The 21,415-nt window shown below is 52.9% G+C and overlaps 1 protein-coding gene and 1 non-coding gene across 14 annotated transcripts in view; both read right to left on the bottom strand.

Annotated features, from left to right (window-relative positions):
• MEF2D (myocyte enhancer factor 2D) overlaps window positions 1-21,415 on the bottom strand; it is a 38,557-nt gene that overhangs the window by 6,050 nt on the left and 11,092 nt on the right. For 3 of the 13 annotated variants that reach the window (XM_077943884.1, XM_015112112.3, XM_077943860.1), the window contains exons 2-9: window positions 14,770-14,960; window positions 13,978-14,181; window positions 12,389-12,526; window positions 11,146-11,356; window positions 10,851-10,907; window positions 8,545-8,735; window positions 8,023-8,043; window positions 6,636-6,765 (exon numbers count right to left, since the gene is read on the bottom strand). In XM_077943884.1, the coding sequence (XP_077800010.1) occupies window positions 6,636-6,765; window positions 8,023-8,043; window positions 8,545-8,735; window positions 10,851-10,907; window positions 11,146-11,356; window positions 12,389-12,526; window positions 13,978-14,181; window positions 14,770-14,823 (1,006 nt within the window). In that variant the 5' untranslated portion in view covers window positions 14,824-14,960. Of the gene's footprint in view, window positions 1-6,635; window positions 6,783-8,022; window positions 8,044-8,536; window positions 8,736-10,850; window positions 10,908-11,145; window positions 11,357-12,197; window positions 12,333-12,388; window positions 12,527-13,977; window positions 14,182-14,769; window positions 14,961-21,415 lie in introns of all 13 variants that reach the window. The other 10 variants (XR_013397338.1, XM_077943875.1, XM_077943870.1 and 7 more) reach the window with 5 other exon arrangements.
• LOC114674750 (U4 spliceosomal RNA) lies at window positions 1,211-1,348 on the bottom strand. Its single transcript, XR_003725863.1, has one exon. It is a non-coding gene; the product is annotated as a U4 spliceosomal RNA (small nuclear RNA).

Raw genomic sequence — 21,415 nt, 5'->3', positions numbered from 1 at the left:
GTCTCAAATTCCTGACCTCAAGTGATCCACCTACCTCAGCCTCCCAAAGTGCTGGGATTACAGGCATGAGCCACCGCGTCTGACCAAGGTGGTTTTTTTGGTTTTTTTTTTTTTTTTTTTGAGACAGAGTCTTGTTCTGTCCCCCAGGCTGGAGTGCAGTGGCACCATCTCCGCTCACTGCAAGCTCCGCCTCCCGGGTTTACGCCATTCTCCTGCCTCAGCCTCCTGAGTAGCTGGGACTACAGGCGCCCGCCACCACGCCTGGCTAATTTTTTGTATTTTTAGTAGAGACAGGATTTCACCGTGTTAGCCAGGACGGTCTCAATCTCCTGACCTCGTGATCTGCCCGCCTCGGCCTCCCAAAGTGCTGGGATTACAGGCGTGAGCCACCGTGCCCGGCCAAGGTGGTTTTTAAAAATAGTGTTGAACTTAAAAAAAAAAAAAAAAGTCAGCTGGGCGAGTGGCTCATGTCTGTAATCCCAGCACTTTGAGCGGTCAAGGCAGAAGGACCACTTGAGCCCAGAGTTTGAGACCAGTCTGGGCAACATAAAGAGACTCCACCTCTACAAATAACTTAAAAAGTAGCTAGGTGTGGTGGCATGCACTGTAGTCCCGGCTATTCAGGGGGCTGAGGCAGAAGACTTGCTTGAACTTGGGAGGCTGAGGCTGCAGTAAGCTATGATCATGCCACTGCACTCTAGCCTGTGGGACCCTGTTTCAAACAAACAAACAAACAAAAATCATGTGTAGGTATCACTTTCATAACAACAATTTAAGGCCGGGCGCGGTGGCTCAAGCCTGTAATCCCAGCACTTTGGGAGGCCGAGACGGGCGGATCACGAGGTCAGGAGATTGAGACCATCCTGGCTAACATGGTGAAACTCCGTCTCTACTAAAAATACAAAAAACTAGCCGGGTGAGGTGGCGGGCGCCTGTAGTCCCAGCTACTCGGGAGGCTGAGGCAGGAGAATGGCGTAAATCCGGGAGGCGGAGCTTGCAGTGAGCTGAGATCCAGCCACTGCACTCCAGCCTGGGTGACAGAGCGAGACTCCGTCTCAAAAAAAAAAAAAAAAAAAAAATGAAAATAAAAAAAAAAACAATTTAAAAAATAAGAGGATGGAAAAACGTAAGTAGAGAAGGTCTATGTCTAACTGTCGTCTTTTTTCACCTGGCAAGTCTCCAACTGCCTTTTTTAATTTTTTTGGTTCAGTCTCTGTAGAGACTGTCAAAAACTGCCAATGCCAATTATATTTCAAGTCATCTTGGTGGGTACTGGTAAAGTTTTCAATTAGCAACTATAACACCTTGAATAAGCCTCATTGACTATGATATCCCACTGCCCAAAGCTCCAATTGCCTTTCTAAGGTAGTGGGGAGCCCTGGTAAAAGCTTGGTGAATAGGGCTTCAGAGGCAAATCCCTGCAACTACTATTCCACCTCCGGCACAGCCCCCAAGCCTCCTCAACTGTCAATACCTAAAATTTATAGCAGCAGGGTTTGAGCTGCTGTGCCCACACACACATGTAAACATAGAGGACACAAGTTAGCCCCTGAGGCCTCATGCCCATGGGGCAGAGGGGCTGCAAGGGCACCATGCTGGGAGCACAGCTGGTCAAGGTTCCAGCAGATATCCCCATGAGGGGGTGTTTACTACGTCATAAAACGTCTACCTTAAAGAAGAAACTGATGTTTGCACTGTCACAGAATACATAGAATCACGGAATGTTTCATAATTTACACAGCACTGTTGTTTCATGCTGTATTCTGTTTGGGAGAGTTTAGAAAATGTCCTCCGTGGACATTTTCAAGACCAGCCTGGCCAACATGGTGAAACCCCATCTCTATTAAAATACAAAAAATTAGCCAGGCGGTGGCGTGCACCTGTAATCCCAGCTACTCGGGAGGCTGAGGCAGGAGAATTGCCTGAACCTGGGAGGTGGAGGCTGCAATGAGTGAAGATCGCACCACCACTGCACTCCAGCCTGGGCAACAGAGTGAGACTCTGTTTCAAAAAAAAAAAAAAAAAAGAAAGAAAGAATTTCTGAAAGAAAGAACATGTCCTCCCTGAGGCTGCACTGTGGTAGTGGGAGGGCTGTGATGGGGAACGCACCCCTCAATCATCCTAATACTCCACCACTATGCCATTACTCAGCGAGTCATTTGCTCCAGCCCTCTGTTTTTATGCAGGGAAGATAGTATTATCTCTGCAATATAGCAATAAGGTTAAAGGCATGAGCTATGAGGTCAAACTTCCAGGCTACCTCCACTTAGGCCATGTGACCTTGGGTAAGTTACTTACTCTGACTATAAACTGGAGGTAATAATCCTACCTACATCACACAGCTGTTGTGAGGATTGAGCAAGTTGGTACACAAAAAGCATGTAGAACGGTGTCTGGTTCATAGAAAATAATCAAAAGATTTACCTATTATTACTTTACAAATGAGGCAACTGCAGCCTCAAGTTTGAGGAACAGGCTCCAGGTCATGGAGCCAGCCAGTGGCAGAGATAAGACAGGACTCCAGGACTCTATTACCTTTCAATCTCACTCTAGAGGGGGATCTGTGCTTGGCTGTAGTTTCCTGACGTTGGCCAGGAGTTTTGAAATGCTTATTTAAAAAGCAGAGCAAGGGCAGAAACAGGCCCTAGAATCAACTATTTCTTTTTTTTTTTGGAGACAGAGTCTCGCTCTGTCACACAGGCTGGAGTGCACTGGCATAATCTCGGCTCACTGCAACCTCCGCCTCCCGAGGTCAAGCGATTCTCCTACCTCAGCCTCCCAAATAGCTGGCATTACAGGCGCACACCGCCACGCCCGGCTAATTTTTGTATTTTTAGTAGAGACGGGGTTTCACCATGTTGGTCAGGCTGGTCTTGAACTCCTGACCTCGTGATCTGTCCACCTTGGCCTCCCAAAGTGCTTGGATTACAGGCGTGAGCCACCGCGCCCAGCCAGAATCAATTATTTCTAACACTTGTTTTACAAACTAGGAAGCCAAGCCCAGAACAGTGCAGCCCAAGGCCCCTCAGTGAGTGAATGGTGGAGACTAGCTCCCAGCCCTGCACTGTCCCACCAGATTCCAGCCCTATCTACTGGGAGGCTTGGCTCCCCAAGGAGGAGCATGGCCCAAGGCCACCTGGCAGCCTACTGGTCTGCTCCCAGAGCCACCACAGCCAGGCCTCTGCAGCCAGTGTCAACAAAGGGCCAGGCCCTCACATGAGGCATTACCATAGCCCGATTACCCCCAGCCGGAACTTGAACTGCAGCCAAGGACTGTAAACAGTGAATAACTAAACAGCAATGTGTTCACTGGGGTTTTGTTTATATACCTAGGGTCACCTGAAAACACCTGCTGTTTAAACTGAGATCTGCTTAGCTGCTCCTGTAACAAGAGGAAAGGGAGCCTGTGGTCTCTGAGAGAAGATGAGAAATCTCACACACTTCCCAGCAGGGCTCCAAGGGTGGCCCAGGGGCAGAAACTGCTTTCATACCAGAGTGACAGATGAGAATCTTTAAGTCTAGCCTTCCTGAGTGCCTGTCCCAGGTTGGCTGACACCAACTAACTTTCCTCCAGCTTCACAAAGACTGTGGGCCCAAGAAGATGGCAGAAAAACAGAAAACCACCCTCACAGAGTCCCTGATAAACAGCTCCAGAAAAGTGGTCTAAAAAGTGATCTGAGGTGCCCTCTGCCAACTGTCACTGTCCCTAGGCCACCCCACCTTCAGGGCTGGTTTTTTTGGTTGGGCCCCAGAGGCCCAGTGGCAGGGCTGGAAAAGCCTCATAGACCTCCTGTCTACCCACTCCTCTTACAGATGGGGAGACGGGCCCACAGGGTGTGTCTTCTGAAGCAGCCATCTCTGAAGTTGCCACACCATAGTAGCCTGGGGCTGGCACACACATGGGTGCACATGCAAGGGAGAAGGGGCTCACAGACACCTGGGTAGTAACTATACACAGACATACAAGCCAGAGTCTGGTCCCTCAACATGAGGCAGTCCCTCCAGCTCTCTTACCTGCCACGAGGGGCTTTCCTATACAGAGGGCTGGGTTCTGGATTTTTCTTTTTTTTTCTTTTTTTGAGACAAGAGTCTCACTCTGTCACCCAGGCTGGAGTGCAGTGGTGTGACCTCGGCTCACTGCAACCTCTGCCTCCCAGGTTCAAGCAATTCTCCTGCCTCAGCCTCCCGAGTAGCTGGGACTATAGGCACATTCCACTACACCCAGCTATTTTTTTTTTTTTTTTTGAGACGGAGTCTCACTCTGTTGCCCAGGCTGGAGTGCAGTGGCGTGATCTCGGCTCACCGCAACCTCCGCTTCCCAAGTTCAAGTGATTCTCCTGCCTTAGCCTCCTAAGTAGCTAGGATTACAGGCACATTCCACTATACCCGGCTTAATTTTTTGTATTTTTAGTAAAGACAGGGTTTCACTGTGTTAGCCAGGATGGTCTCGATCTCCTGACCTCACGATCTGCCCACCTCGGCCTCCCAAAGTGCTGAGATTACAGGCATGAGTCACTGTGCCCGGTCTTTTTATGTTTGAACTTTTCCTTTTTTTTTTGGAGGGGGAGTCTCGCTCTGTCACCAGGCTGAAGTGCAGTGGTGCGATCTTGGTTCATGGCAACCTCTGCCTCTCAGATTCAAGTGATTCTCCTGCCTCAGCCTCCAGAGTAGCTGGGACTATAGGTACATGCCACTACACCCAGCTTATTTTTGTATTTTTAGTGGAGACAGGGTTTCACCATGTGGCCAGGATGGTCTCCATCTCTCGACCTCATGATCCGCCCCCCTCAGCCTCCCAAAGTGCTGGGATTACAGGTGTTAGCCACCACACCCGGCCTGGGTTCTGGATTTTTACACGTGGGGAGGAGGTGGGATTTTGTGGGTATTTGCACTGGTGTCTGGTACCTAGCATGGTGCAGCTCTGGGAGGCTTGGGGAAGGGGGAGAGGTTTATGGGTCTTTTGGTCCAGACTAAACTCATCATAGGAACTGGCCTGACATAACCATTCACATGTGAGAACCTGAGGAAGGCAGAGGTCTCTAGCTGGAAAGAGCCCAGGTTCCCCAGCCACATGAATGCTCTGAAACCAGGGGACAAGGCATTTCCTTACTGCCAAGTCCTTCCTGACACAGCGGCTTAAGAGTACAGGCAAGGATGGCCGAGAGTATCACAGACTGTTCCGGTGCAGGTGTGAGTGGGTGACACAGGCCAGGATGGCCCTAGGGACTCAGGACGGCCTGGGCACTGGGCGTCCTACCTGAATTCTTCTATCCAGAGACCTTTCTCATGTCCTTAAGTGACTCTTTACCTTCAGATCCCCTTCTCCAACCTTCCTCCCTCTTCCTCCTTCCCTCCCCCATCATCATTCCACAACCATGCCAAAATTAGAGAGACGCTTTTCTTCCCCCTCCGCCTTGCCCTGGAGCCCCCATTTGGCTTTCCCAGGAAGCTGGCAAACTGACCCTGACTGTGTTTTCTCTCTGGCCTCCTCAGCCTCCTTGATCTTTTCTCCCTCATTCCTTCATTCTCTTCCAGGAAGCTTTTCTGAACTGACCATGTCCCCCTCACCACTCCCCATACCTGGAGCCTAGAGATTGGTCAGCCTGAATCATCTGCAGACCTGCCTCTGTCCTGTCTCCTCCTCAGGCTGCAGGCTTCCTGAGGACAGAGGCTCCCTCCTCCATTAAGTACTATTTAAAAAATAAACAATGCTGGCCAGGCACGGTGGCTCATGCCTATAATCCCAGCACTTTGGTGGATCACTTGAACTCAGGAGTTTGAGACCAGCCCAGGCAACATGGCAAAACCCTGTCTCTACTAAAAATATAAAAATTAGCTGGGCATGGTGGCGCGTTCCTGTAATCCCAGCTACTCAAGAGGCTGAGGCATGAGAATCACTTCAACCCAGGAGGTAGAGGTTGCAGTGAGCCAAGGTCACAGCACTGCACTCCAACCTGGGTGACAGAGACTGCCTTAAAAAAAAAAAAAAAAAAAAAAAAGGCCTAAATTTGACTCTCAGATGAAACAATGCATAATTTGTTAGCATAAGTATGTCTTTGGTGCTGGGCACAGTCGGTAACACAGCACTTTGGGAGACTGAGGCAGGAAGACTGCTTGAGACCAGGAATTTGAGACTAGCCTGGGCAACAGAGAGACCCTGTCTGTACAAAAAAAATTTAAAAAGAGCCAGGCATGGGGGCATGTGCCTGTAGTCCCAGGTACTCAGGAGGCTGAGGCAGGAGGATCACTTGAGCCCAGGAGTTCAAGGCTGTAGTGAGCTAAGATGGCACCACTGCACTCCAGTCTGGGTGACCGAGTGAAACCCTGTTCCAAAAAAGAAAAAAAAAAAGAACCAAAAACCCAAAAATAAAATATGTCTTTGGGACATACATTAGCAGAAGAATGTTTTTGGGACATACTTGTACTAAAAAACTACTTATTTTATCTGAAATTTGAATTTAAAAGCATTCTTTGCTTTTATTTGCTAAATCTGTTAACCATAATTAGGTGCAGGCTCCCCCAAATCAATGGCCCTCCTCAGATGGGGCCTGTCCAGGGGATAGCTAGCATTTCTGTCTGGCCACTGCCTGCCCCAAGCCCAGGCACACACATGCACATGTCACATGAACACTCACCTGTGTTGTAGGCAGTGGGCATGGAAGAGAAGGGGAGGCCCTGGCTGAGTAAACTCGGCGTTGCCACAGAAACCACTGGGGTGGTGAGCGAATGGGTAGACTGGGAGACCCCAAGGCGCTGGGCATTGTTCTGTAGGAGAAAACTGTCTGTCAGGAGGTGGCTGATAGGTGGGCAGCTTCATGCTGGCCCTCCATCCCGAGGCCAAGGTGGGGTCCCTGAATCCCAAAGCCAAGGTGGGGTGTCTTAGCACGGAGTCCCCCACAGACACACAAAGACACGCTGGTGCATTCACAGAGACACTCAGATCCATGGAGGGAAACATGCACACAGAGATTCACTGACACTAACACACGTGCAAAGATAAAGGCACGTGTGCTGGCCCTGTGGCCCCAGCACTGACACTTGCCCAGCCTCCCAGTGCAGAGTGAGGGAAGGGAGACATCGTCCATGCCCTGTCCCTCTGGAGCCCACTCTCCATCCATCACACTGCAGCACACGCCCCGGCAGAGGCGTGCTGGCATCTGCGAGGGGAATGTGGGGCCTGGCGTGGCGTGTGCCTGCGCGTATGCACACACGTGTGTGGGGCTGTCAGCTCCATCTGCCGCTGAGTCACTTGTTTATTCCAACTCCACGCTGGGGCCGAAACTGCCGCCGTGTTGGCCGCCAAAGCCTGCCTGCCTTTTCCAGCCTCTCTGGCCTCCCGTCAGGGAGATGGGGAGGGAGGAGCCCCCGCCCCACTCCTGGCTGGGGGTGAGTATGTAAGTGTGTGAGAGAGAGGAGGAAAATGAGCAGCTGTGCATGCCTCTGAGTGCCCGTGCCATGGGCTAAGTGCAGGAGGAAGCACAGGGAGACAGGGGAGGTGGGAAGCCCCCACCAAGAAGGACAAGTCCAGCCTGGTCCTGGGCCTTGGCTTCCTCTGAAACACTGACTTCTCCTTCCAGCTGACCTCCCTCCTAAGAAGGATCCTGTCCTGGATCCCAAGAATGCAGTATGGGCCTGAGTGGAGTCAGAGGACTAGTGGGATCCAGTCCCCTAGTCCAGGGCCTAGTACAGGCATCAGGGTGGGGCCTCTGAGTCCTGGGCTGGCCCACTCCCCCTCGCACACACACATACAGAGAAAGGCATGTCTGAATGAATGTAACACCACATGCAGATATTCATGTACACACAGGCACACACACACACGCACCTGACCTCTCACCCCCGCCCCATTCACCTCTGAATCCCACTTGGCACCTAAGCACAGCTCCTGGCAACTAAGCGAAGAAGCAGCAACAGTCTGCGCACAGGCGAGAGGCCAAGGATGCACACGTACTTCATGCTGAGGGACCGTAGAGCAATACCCAGAATTCAAAGCCACAGCAAACAGCTCACAGCCTCACTTACCAGATCTAAATGGTCCTCAGTCTGAGAGCAGAAATAAAACCAAGGGCATGTTCAGTCTCTGGCCACTGCCCTCCCCCACACCTCTGTCCCCACAGCCGTTAAGAGTCACTTCTCTGCATAAGAGTAGGATGGCTCTACCCAGCCTACAAAGGCAGAGTCACTGTCCTGACTGATTTCCAGAGACGCTCCATCCCAATCTCTACCATTTAGGAAATGCTCACAATCTAATCCCCCATCCCTTCTGCTGTAGTGGCAAATCCTTTCTATGATCCTCCCCATCACAGAACCTTCTCTCTCACCTCCTGTCCCTTTTTAGTGCCTTAGGCTGGTACTTCTTGTGTTGCAACCTCTTAAAAGGCCCTCTGGGAAGAAAAAGCTCATAAAAAGTCATGCTTCCATGATCTCTCTCGGGAAGTCCTAACTGCTGGCTAGCCTTCATCTCTCCTGCTAGAGGTCTGCTCTTTCCCCTGTCCCTACTCTTCCATTCCCCAGCCCCCACCCTTGGCGCAGACACCCACTTACCAAGTGATGCATTAACCCCTTTCCTGCCTGGGAAGTGATAACTCGCAGGTCGGGCTTGCGGCTGGGGGCTCCAAGCTGGGTGCCGTGGGTGGGTGGGGGTGGAGACTTGGCAGGGATGACCTTGTTTAGGCTGTTGCCATTGGCCACAGGGAGGAGGCCAGGGGAAGCCCGAGCACTGACGTAGCCATTTCCTGGAGAAGTGACAACATGAGGGTAAAAGGAAAAACATGGGCCTACCCTTCAGCCCTGTTAACTTCCCCACACCAATACTCCTGTCACCTGGAACCTCTCAAAGCCACACTCAGGCTTTGAGTAGGGGCTGAGCTATCTGATATTCCCTAAACACTTCATGTCTTGGGAATAATGGGAGGCAAGTACCCCTTACTCCTGAATCTTTAGGTTCATTTCCCTAACTCCAAGCTACATGTGATGGGACTCGGTGATGGGACTCTGAGGTCCATGGGAAGAACTGGAAAGCAACCATTGCCTCTAGGCTCTGCGACGGCCAAGAGGTTCTTCTGTACCCAAGCCTCTCCCTGTCTTCTCTCTTCTTTAGTCGCCACAGGCAGGAAGTCCAGCATTTTGAGATCCCACAGTCTCCCCCAGACAGGACCCACCATGACCAGGATGTGGAAGGGGCGGCAGCCTGGAATCTGGGCCTCACTGAGAAGCCTGGTCACCATGACAAACCAACAACCACTCGGACTGCTCCATTTGCCGTGAGCTGGGGGTGGATGATGTGATTTGGATCAACACGTGACAAGTTGCCAACAGCTTGGGAGAAACAAGCCATTCACTGTTGGTGATGGTGTTATTGGCACTGGGAGACAGATAACACAGCCACCACCATAATTAGCCTGGTAATAACAAATGTAATAACCATCTTTTATATCTGCTCCATATTCTACAATCACACAGGCCTTTCACACATGTATTATCTTATTTAATCCTCACATTAACTCTGCAAGACAGACTGGACATTAGCCCTGTTCACAGAAGAGGAAACTAGAGCATGCTTGGGAGAAGTATAACGACTTGCCCAGGGCCACAAAGCTGGCTGGAGGCCAAGTGAGTGCTCTCTCCCACTTTCCACATGCTGGACTCAAGGGTCTCTATGTATCACTGCTCCCTTGAGGTCTACAAGCATTTCTCTGACCTTCTCCTTGAAGAGGGTGACACTCACCAACTCCTTTAATTTCCTGACCCTGTGACACAATTATCACCAGGGAGGTATTACATAGTGCCCCAAAACTGAGCTGGGGGATGCTGAGGTCCAAGGATGTGAGGGTGACCACAGTCAGAAATGCCTCCTTGCTCTGTCCCCTAAGAGCACACTGTTGCTCTGGAAGTGTGTGCCTGCCTCCATCCCAATTCCGGGATCACTCTGGGAATGGCAGGAATGTCAGGGTGACGTCAATCATGACATTCGAAGTCACAGTCACCCAGCCGGACAACGGCACAGGGTAGGAGGGGCTGTCGGCTGCCAGGGGTGGGGGACAGCCGACAGCCTTTCTTCTGTGGCTTATTTTTTTATTTTTTATTTTTTTGAGACGGAGTTTCGCTCTTGTTGCCCAGGCTGGAATTCAATGGCATGATCCCAGTTCACCATAATCTCCACCTCCTGAGTTTAAGCGATTCTCCTGCCTCAGCCTCCCGAGTAGCTGGGACTACAGGCATGAGCCACCACATCCGGCTAATTTTGTATTTTTGGTAGAGATGGGGTTTCTCCATGTTGGTCAGGCTGGTCTCAAACTCCCGACCTCAGGTGATCCATCCACCTCAGCCTCCCAAAGTGCTGGGATTACAGGCGTGAGCCACCACGCCCAGCCTCTTCTGTGGCTTATGTATGTGTGCTCACAAGTGCACATCTAACATCTGGATACTTCTGTAAGAGGGAGAATGCACGTATGTGTGTGAGAGACTGTGTGAGTGTTTACGTGAGTCTGTCCCTATTGTTTGTCTGGGCAACGCCCGGCATTCTCATCTTCCAGATTCCAACCACACTCAACTGCAAAAACTTGGGTCTTCCCCTCCAACTAGAAATGCTGGCCCATTCTCACAGTTTGCCCAGAATTCCCTGAGCCTCCATCTCTGCTGATCATCCACACCAATCACTGCTACAGAAAACAAAATCCAGGGGCTTAAAAATCTCTAACTGATCTTCATCCAGTTCTGGCTCTGGGATCTTCCTCTCCTTTCATCTAGGTCCTTCCTGGTCCTAGGACCCGGTCCTGGTCCTTGGACCCCCTGAGGCCACTGAGTGGGCACCCCTCCCCACCTCCAGGTAGAAGGATAGCTGCACTCACCGACAGGGCTGGGGCAGGCTCCGTTAGCACTGTTCAGGTCACCCCCTAGCATGGCCCCTGGAGGAAAAACAGAACCAGGATGAGCTGACAGCACTCCCCCTTCAAGAGTGAGTCTTGGGGACTGAACATGAAGAGATGACCCCAGGAGGAAGAATCATACTCCCTTCCCTCAGGAGTCACACAAATGGGAGAATGCTGTGGTAGTGAAGAGAAATACTGGCCGTTGAAAATGGAATCCCAAAGTCCCCATCACATCTCATTTCCACCTCACCTACCCACCTGCCAGCCCACTCACCTGCACTAGCTGGCCGCTGGGGCAGACCAGGAGACACACTGTTCCTCTGTAGTGCTGGCTGCTGGGGGGACAGGAGCCGCGGGTCCGTGAGGGATGACGTCACCAGGGAAGGGGTGACCAGGGAGCCGCTGGGATTGCTGAACTGCAGTGAGCTCTGATTGGACACGGGCACCGTGACAGGCATGGCAAAGTTGGGGGCCGGGACAGCTGACTAGACAGAAAGATGGAGGGGCAGGATCAGGCCAGGTTGACCCCTTCCACGGATCCCACTTTTCCTGGGAGGGCAGGCAAGGGTTCTTCTCATTTCCAGGCTACACGTCCTAGGGCCAGCAGTTCAAGCTCCCTGCCCTGTGCCCTTGTGGAGTCCTGCCTGCCACTCCCAACAAGGAAGGACTTTGGGGAGAAGCTCTGGGTCCATTTCTGGCCCAGAGAATGAGAACAGGGCTCTGCTCACTGCAGACAGGACCAGGGACACCCCCTAATGGAGGTGGGTTAGTCCTCAGCCAGGCAGGACACACGGGGAGTAGGTTAGAGGCCCTGAGAACAGACCCAGATTCACACACACGGCTGTTAAAGGCTTGTGCCACAAGTCGGGACATCATTTCTCTTGCAGTCTCCACCCAGTGGCCTGCTGCAGAGAGAGCTCACCCCCACCTCGCTGCCTTCCCCTTCAGCAGTTCTGCTTTCCCTACACAAGGCTGAGTGTCTCTGGTTGGGCTATCAGAGAAAGCCCAAGCAGGCCTCTCCCCCAGAATAACATCTGGACAAAGAGCACATTCTACTTTGCTGTCCTCTAAGGATCTCATGTCATCTACACACTTCTTGCTGGCGAGGGGGACACTCCAGGCCTCTCCAACTTACAACTTATGCTCCATCCCAGTAGAGTCTCAGCAAGGGATGCAGGTTTATCATGACCAAGGTCAGAGGTTCCTCAGAGATCACTAAGAACCCGAGCATGGCTCAGAGCGGAGCACCCATCAGGGCAGCCGAGAGCCAGGGCGCGAAGCCACACCATGCACCACAGGGAGGCTCTGCTCCATGCGACTACTCACGGCCAGTCTATAACTCTGCATCATTTTATCAAACTCCTCGTCTATCTTTTTATATTTCTCTTCCGTCTGGGGGGTCAGGGCAAACACCTCGTCCACCTCAGGGCTCTCACATTCCCTGTGCTTCTTGTGCAGCGCCTGGGGGGAAGGGGCCGGAAGGGGGGGCCAACAGAGACAGAGTGAGTGGGGCTCACCCCATAGCGCCGGAAGAGCCCGTCGAGCTCCTCGCTGGCGCGCCGGTACTTGTCCTCCAGCAGGGGGCTCTGTTCCAGCGAGTCCTCCCCGTCGGGCTCGGGGCTGTCGCAGCCGTTGAAGCCCTTCTTCCTCAGGGTCTGTAACCGCACCACTGCCATCAGCTGGGTGAGAGTCCTTCCCACCCGCCTCACCTGAGTTCCTCCCTAAGGGACCCCTCCTCTTCCCGGACCTCCTTCCTCAGGGTTCCCAGAATCTCCCCGGCCCCTGACTCAATGTAACCTGCCCCTCCCCACTGACAGTGCCTCCTGGGGCACCGTGTGAAGATCGGCTTGGTAGGAGCCATCGGAACACAGAGAACAGGGCTGGAAGGTGAGCCTAACCTGGGGGTGCCCTTGGCAGGGAGACATGTACTTCCAAAGTGACAGGCAGGGAGGGGGCTTCCAGGGGATGGGCTAAGGGGCTGGTGCCCTGGGCCAGTCCCTGCCTGACCACTCTGTGGTAAGCCCTGACCAGAAGGTACTGAGTTCTCCAGGGGGAGGTAGGCAGGGGTCTGCTCATCCCAGCCCCTCGGCTCTGCTTAGGAGAAGAGGAGGAACAGAGAAATAGAGATGGAGACAGAGAGAGCGGGGAATGGGATGTGGAAAAGGAAAGGGGGATGAACACTGAGTCCCTACTGTGACCACCCCACACTCTAGTGGAGGCACAGCTGGGGGATCTGCAGTAGACTCCAAAGCTGCCCTCTTCATGCTCAAAATAGCTTTACAGATACTTGCTTTGTCTTTAAAATGAAGGCAAATTTTACCTTCTAGTCTAGAGTAAATCTGTCTTCTCTAACATAAAAATAAGGGACTTTCCTCCAAATCTCTGAGTAGGCCTGTGGCTTCCCGGGCACCCTCTTCATCAGCACAAGTTCTGTACCCCCAAGGTGCACGCACCTCAGTGTGAGAAGCAGGGACATTCAATTCACACAGCACCCTTCAAAGCAGGTACTGGCCCCATTTTGTGGAGGTGGGCACCAAGGCTCGGGAAAGCCTAAGCACCTGCCCAAGGCCATGTGGCCAATAAAGGTCAGAGCTGAATTCCAAAGCCTATGTCCTTCAACAGTTCACAATGTTGGCTCTCTTTGAAACAGAAAATAGAACCACCAGGCCCACAAACAGACAGAGACAGCAGGAGAGATGGAAACAAAGAGGGAGATTTAAAAAAGGAAGAGGCAGGTGCAGAAGCACACCAAAAGATGGAGAAGTGGGGGAAGAGAGACAAAGAGAAAGACAGGATGCAAGAAGGCAAGAGAGATGTTACATCACGCTGGACGACAGAAGATAGACTCTTGGAGAGGGCAGGGTGGGTGTGGGCCGGCAGCCTGGCACTGGCCTGTTCACCTGAACTGCCCTTGCTTCCTCCTCAGGCCCTGGGTTTGTGTGATGGGAGGAGGGTTTGTATGTGTGTGCACACAGGTGAGGGGCTACAAGGGGCATGTATACCAGGGTGTGTGCAAAGGCAGGTCTGCGTGTACATGCAACGCGGGCATGTGTCCATGTGGATGCAGGCAGGGGGTGTGTCCTGGTGCCTGTATGTGTGGACCCACCTCGATGATGTCGGCATTGGTGCGGCTCTCGTGTGGCTCATTGTACTCCGTGTACTTGAGCAGCACCTTGTCCATGTCGGTGCTAGCGTACTGGAACAGCTTGTTGGAGTGGTTGAAGATGATGAGTGCGATCTCGCAGTCACATAGCACGCTCAGTTCATACGCCTTCTTCATCAGGCCAAACTTCCGCTTGGTGAAAGTCACCTGCAGAGAAGGATGGGTGGGCGGCCAGATCTGGCTCAGTTAAGGACTGACTGGGAGTCCCAGCCTACAGATGGCTGGACATTGCCCCTGCCCTCAGGAGCCCCCATTCTCAGTGTGACACAGCCCCTGGTCTCAGGAGTCCCTGGTTTGGGGAAGGACCAGGCTAGTGCTTGTAGGGCTGAGATACAGCCCAGAGTCCACTCACTGAAGGGGCAGGAGTCAGGTGGACAGAACTCCACACCTCTGTGCTGGAGGCTATGAAGAGGTCAGTGGAGAAGAAGAGGGGGAGGATTCCTGTTGGGAAATGGGGAGTGCCTGGGGGTATGACCTAAGGCTTGCATATGGCTCTGGGATGGGAACATGGGCTCATCTAGCTGTGGCAGCAGATGAGCCTTGGAATCCTGGGACACAGAGCTCCAAGAACTGCGAAGAGGTTGGGGTTCCTCTTCTCCCAATCTCCCTTCCCCTTCTGTAATAGCTCATAGTTTCCCCTCTTCCACAAAGCCCTCTTGGAATGCCTGGAGGGAGTAGAGGCAGAGGCCTGCTCCCTGCCCTCACCCGCTTTGTGTGGCTCTAAGACTTCCCTACCTGTCGGTTCCGCTCGTCGGTGATTCGCTGGATCTGAATCTTTTTCCTCCCCATCTTCTCTGAGGGTCGTCGTGCTACGGAGGGGAGGGGCTCGCTGGGTGGTGGATCTTGGCACCCCTTACACTGTGCTCATGAACAGTCTGGGAACAGTGCTCAGTTCATGGTCTGCAGGATACCTTCTGCACAGCCTCCTGGAAGGGGAGGGTCATGACAGGACTCTGAGCCCCCAAAACCCCCAGCCCTGCTCCCTGGGCACACAGGCCAGGCTCGCAGCACCCCTGTGAGAGGCTGGCAGCATCTGAGCTCCACCCTCAACATGAGGCAATGCTGTCTGAGGCAATGGTATGCCACAGCCAGGCACAAGCTGGAGCTCACACCAAGGCCCAGGCTCTTTCTCCTTGGTCACTGCTGTCCTCAGGCTCTAGGTCAGAGTAAATGGACCTCCTGGCTTCCAAGGGTCCGGGTCTCAGAGAATATCCCATGGCCCATTCTTCTCTCTAGAACCTGCTTGTAGTATGGACACCCGGGGGCTCCAGCTGCTCCTCTGGCCTAGAACTATGGTTCCCATTCTGGAGCTTGGACTGGAGACAATGCTGAGAGGACATCTGCCCAGTCAGTGAAAAACAAGCATGGTATACCTGGTGCCAGGATGGGATGTCTCTGGTGCCCCTGGCTCAAGAACATACCAGAGCTGGGGCCTGGAGTCCTGTAGTGGGGCCTGGGGTTGTAGCACCCACATCTCCCTTCAACTAGAGTTCCTCCACACCAATCTGTTTCCTCAGTGAGCTTAAGCCTAAGGTTTCTTTTTATTTTTATAAGCCTAGTCAAGTGCAGAAATGAGAAGAGAGGAAAGAGTAGAACAAGGAGTTCGATCGGTAACTGACTGTGAACAATCAATTGAGCTAACTCGCTACCTTCGGACACGCCCAGCCTAAGATTTTTGTTTGAGGAAAGAGTTGTGCTGCTTAAAACAATGAAACCATTCCTCTAGACCAGGAGATGGACATTTTGGGGCCAGATAGTAAATATTTCAGGCTTTGCAGACCATACAATCTCTGTTTTAACTACTCAACTCTGTCACTGTACCATGAAAGCAACAGACAGCAACACACAAATGAATGAGCATGAGCATGGCTGTGATCCAATACAACTACATTTACAAAAATGGGCATGGGCCAGATTTGGTCCACGGGCCATAGTTTGCTGATTCCTGCTCTAGCGGTATGTGCCACATCTAGAATCCAAGCTCAGTCTAACAGTAGTGCTTCCCAACCTTGCACATCTTGAAGCAGACAGAGAAAATACAGGGCCAAATGATACACCCTGGGGAGGCCACTGGCAGCCAGGCGGATGCAGGCACCAGGCAGAGAACTTGCTGTCTCAGGACACCTGTAACCCTCTCACAGCCCACTGGTTGAACAGCTCCATGCTAAAGCCAGGAGGAGAAACAGCCCCTGCACTGCACAACTCCAGGAGGCACCATAGGATGGGAGGGGGCTCAAGGATGGCAGCACAGCCTGGGCCAGAAAAGGTGCATTCTCTCCAGTGTGGGCAGTGCCTACACAGGCTGGGTGAGTCCTTGGGGACTGGAAGGGCCCAGGATGGGATGGAGGCACGGAATGACTTCAGGGCCCCTCCAGCTCTGATTCCAGGAGTCCTTGCATCAAAAGTGGAGCTTTCTGGAAGATGTTGGAAGAGGACAGTGAACTGGGGCCCAGGCTTTCTAAAGCCACTCTATTTGGGTCCTGGGAGAAGCCTGGACCAGAGAATGCCCACCCTCCCCTCCAGAGCTCCCCTTCCATAGAGCCCCATGCTCAGAGACCCTACTGCAGAGTCTAGGGATGTAGACCCCCATCCACTGTCTGATCCTCTGCACCCACTGCCCACTACCTGGGTAGAGGTGTTTGATGACAGAGAACAACCCCTACCCCTACCCCCCAGCTCCCACTGCCAATGGCTGCTGAGTTTCCCTGGAGTCTTTCCAGCCCAACTCAACATGGCCCCTAAGGTACCACAGTAGATGCTAAAGTTCATCCTTGGTCTCTTGCTCATGAAGGAAGCGGGAGAGGAAAGACATGGAATCTATGACTGGGGAGGAGCTGGGAATACCGGCCCCATTACCAAGACTGCTCCCCAGCCCAGCTGGAGAGCTTCTGCTCTGCCTGGATATCTACAGAAAACAATGCAGATAAATGCATTGCTCTTCAAATGATCCCCTACCTTTCTTCTTCTTTTTTTTTTTTTTTTTGGTGGTGGTGGTTGTTTTTTAAGATAGGGTCTTGCTCTGTTGTCCAGGCTGGAATGTACAATCACAGCTCACTGCAGCTTCAACCTTCCAGCCTCAGCCTCTCAAGTAGATGAGAATACAGGTGTGTGCCATCACACCCAGATAATTTATTAATAATTTTTTTTTTTGTAGATACAGGGTGTCGCTATGTGGCTCAGGCTGGTTCAAACTCCTGGGCTCAAGTGATCCTCCTACCTCACCTCCCAAGTAGCTCGGACCATGAGTGTGTACTGCCATGCCCAACTAATTTTTTGACTTTTTTTTTTTTTTTGAGACAGAGTCTCACTCTGTCGCCAACACTGGAGTGCAGTGGCATGATCTCGGCTCACTGCAACCTCTGCCTCCCTGATTCAAGCGATTCTCCTGTCTCAGCCTCCCGCATAGCTGGAATTACAGGCACGTGCCATCACACCTGGCTAACTTTTGTATTTTCAGTAGAGACGGGGTTTCACCATGTTGGTCAGGCTGGCCTCAAACTCCTGACCTCGTGATACGCCCGCCTCAGCCTCCCAAAGTGCTGGGATTACAGGCATAAGCCACTGCGCCTGGCCAATTTTTTGACTTTTGTAGAGACAGAGTCTCCTCCTATGTTGCCCAGGATGGTCTTGAACTCCTGGGCTCAAGCAGTCCTCCCGCTTCAGCCTCCCAAAGTGCTGGGGTTAGAGGTGTGAGCCACCTGTCCGGCCTCCTCTTCCCCTCCTCCTTGTCCTCAAGGTGCTCCATGGGCCCTGGGCCTCCTACTGGTACCCTGGGACAAGAGCAACACCAGCCCAGCCAGTCCTGAGTGGCCCAGCAGACACCTGGGCCCCAAACCACCTCCAGACACCCCATTCCTCACCTGTGACCCCAGTGTCTGCCAAGTTCCCATTGCAAAGGCTCCGGCCCGGGGATTTCAGCTTCCCTCCTTCCCGGTGCAATCCAAAGACCACGCTTTCTAGAGCTACAGTGTTGTGGGCTTTGGCAGGGAAGGTAGGGGAGGGCACACAGAGGGCAAGGGGAGGGGGCTACCAATAGTTGGCTTTTTAAATGGGATTCTCTGGCTTAGCCTTGAAAACTCAATCTAGACTGGTAAATGCAGGAACTACCGGCCTCCTCTGATTTAGAGCATCCACCTTCCCTCTCTCCCCTTTACCATCTCCCTCTCAGCACCTTTAGTTCATAACCAAATTCTTGCCGAGATGTAACCTCTGTCAGCTTATGACCAATACTGCCTCTTCCTCCGAACTGGAAGATAAACCTCTCTTTGTTTTCATGACCCTCAGAAAAGTCACTCTTGTAATCTTTCTAGCACTTACCACCATTGTGAATAACTATGATTCTGTGCTTTTATTTAACGCCTGGCTCCTCCATGAGGCTAAAGTTTCATGAGGGCAGGAATCACATCTGTCTTTTTTACTACTCTATCTCCTGTAAGAAGGAGGTCAGGAAATGTCTGTTGAAAAGAAGAAAATACTATTTCATTGTTGTGGCGCTGTGAGAAGTCCTTCTTGCAGTCTAACCTCCAATGGTCTTGCTGCAGTACCAGTTCCTCTCATTCTATCATCTATGGAGCTAGAACCCTTCCTCTCCCAACGGCCCCTGAAGATTTGGACACCACCCACCCTCCAACCACGCCTGGTATCCTAGTCCTCAACCCTCCCCACCCTCAGGTTGGCTGGTGCAGAGGGTGAGACTCTAAAGTCTTCTAAGGAGCAGCCCTGAGCACATGGAGATGGAGAGGATGGGGTTGCTTAGGCAACTGTCGCCTGGCAACCAGCTCCCTGGCTGATCTCCTACACCGCCCCCCCCACCCCCGCCTCAAGCTGGGGGAGCTGGGACGAGAGAGGGATCAGGGCTGAGAAGGCAGGGAAGCCACAGAGATTCACTGAGCATCGTCTGACAGAGAGAAGTCAGGGTTAAAAAGACCAGGCCCCATGTATCCCCACTCCCTATCAAGGTAGCCCAAAGCACATTTTATAATTCCATGCTTCCCAGGGCCCTTTCCCCACTGCTGCTCCCACCTCTGTGCCAACACTGCCAGAGGAGGAGATGCCCCTGCCTTAGGCAGTCCTTCCTCCCATCTAACCACAAACCTCTCTACAAAGCAGGCGTAGTGTGTACTGACCTTTTTTCCTTCTGCTCTCCATTCCACATTGCTGCAGGGTCTTTGAAAGCCCTGGGGCAACAACATGAACTCAACCCTGATTTTGGAGGAAGGGGCAGCTGGGGCCTAGGTAGGCACAAAATACCCTAACCTGACCCTATCCAAGGTTTGGAGGCCTATCCTGGCTAAACCTCCCTCCTATACAATTAGGAAGGTTTTAATGAACACCTGGACCTCCTTAATTAGCCCTCTGCCTAATTACCTAACCAACTGGCAGGAGCCAGAGGCCTGGGCATCTGTTCTCCAGATGTGAGTGTCTCCTTTCCAGCCTCCCCTGGCCCCATTCTTCTCCTGTCTGGTCTACTCCTCCTCTAGGAAGCCCTCGCAGATGATCTGGCCCTTGGCTGCTTCTTTTCTAACCCTCTCTCCTTCACCCTGCCTGGTATCTGGAGCCCAGGGCTTGGGAGGACTTGGGCTACCAAAGAGATGGGGTTAGTCAGGATGGCCTTCCCGTTCCGATGGCCCCAGGGCCTGCCGAATCCTGACCTCAGGCCACAGCTATGACTCCTCGGGCTGACAGTATCTATGTCACCAAAAGTTCCCCTTCAAAGGCTCTCAAGGCTCTGGCTGCTTGACTCTGATTCACCTGACTCCGTGGACAGGACAAGGGTGGGGCAGGGTGAACCTCGTGGGTGGCAGGGGGCTGGGACAGGCAGAGGCAGGGCCTTCCTGGTAGACATGTGAGAAGCAAAGATGGGGAGGACATTTGGCAATGTCCACCCATATCTGTTCCCATCCTAGTGGTCCCAAGGCTCAAAGAAAGTACAGGGCACCTGCTTCCAGAGCTCCCATACCAGCACAGGTCAAAAGGGAGCAGATGCCCAGAGAGGGAAGCAGGCACAGACTCACCAACTATAGAGAAGGGTGGCTGAGAAGAAGACTTCACAAATGGACAGCAGGGAGGATGCAGGGCAGGAGGCTCCTCTGACAACACCCTTGACAAGAAGGAGAGCTGAGAGGACCAGGGGAAATCCAGAAGGACCCCACTGATGGCCATTTTTCCAAGCCCAGGTACAGACCCAATTAGAACCTGTGGGTTGTGTTTACATACAAATGAGCTACAAATGATGTGCAAAAGGTACCCTAAAGGAGGACTGGTTTGCAGGGGGCATGGGAGAAGAAACAGGTCCCTGGCTCCCCCAGTGCAACACCTCTTGGTACCTGAGCAATATTCAAACCATTCTCAGGTTTCAGAATGATGCTATCTCAGTTCCTGTGTGAAGGTGGCCTGGGGCCAGTGGGGAGAGCGGTGAAGGGGAGAGGTCAGGGCAGCCTCCCTGCAGCTGCAGCAGGGCTGAGCAGAGCTGTCCTTCCCATGGAGCTGCAGGGGAATTCCTTTCCCATGGCCAGCCTCTATCCTCTCTTTCTTGCTCTTGGCAGGGGAGTACCTACCTTTCCTTCTCCCCTATACCGTTCCACCCATATCTGTTCCCATCCTAGTGGTCCCAAGGCTCAAAGAAACCACAGGGCATCGCTTCCAGAGTTCCCATACCAGCACAGGTCAAAAGGGAGCAGATGCCCAGAGAGGCTGAGTGAGCAGCCTCGCATCACAGAGCAGTGGGCCTCAACCTGCTCTTCCTCATGGTGAGAAAGGGAGCTCTCATTAGGCGGGCCCTTCATCTCTCCCTCCCAGGCTGCTCCGGGCTGGAGGCTGAGGACTGGAGGGTAAGGCAGGAGGCGCTGGAGACAGCTGTCATCCCTCCTCCCGCCCCTTCCCTGTGGCTGGGCTGCAGGGCATGAAATAAGCAGCAGGCACTGGGGGAGGGGGTGACAATCCAATCCACCTGTCACCCCCACAGTCAGGCGGCCTCAAGCAGCCTGCTCACTAATGAGGGAGGAGGCGTGGGTGAGGCAGACACAGAAGAGGGTGGCAGAGGGGGGACAGACACACAGACACAGGAAAGATAACAGAGAAAAAGAGGCAGCAAGGCCAGAAGGCATTATGGGGCAGAAGCAGAGACAGACAAGGAGAGGGCTAGAGGAGAGGGAGAGGCAGGAGACCCGCAGAGACAAAGATTCAGAGAGAAGCAGGTAGAGAACAAGAGACAGGTTCAACAACGGCTTCCAGGACTGACTCCTGGCCCAGCGCTGGGGGAATAACTCAACAGGACACCACCCCTGCCCTCTGAGAACTTGCAGTCCAGCCAAGAGACAGACAAGGGAGGGGCAGGTCCCACCCAGGGCAAGGGCAGGGAGAGGCAAGGGGGCCCTCGGGG

The sequence above is a fragment of the Macaca mulatta genome, chromosome 1 (assembly GCF_049350105.2).
Source record: "Macaca mulatta isolate MMU2019108-1 chromosome 1, T2T-MMU8v2.0, whole genome shotgun sequence".
NCBI lineage: Eukaryota > Metazoa > Chordata > Mammalia > Primates > Cercopithecidae > Macaca > Macaca mulatta.
Note: the sequence above shows the minus strand (reverse complement) of the source record. Positions and strands in the feature narration are given on the sequence as shown.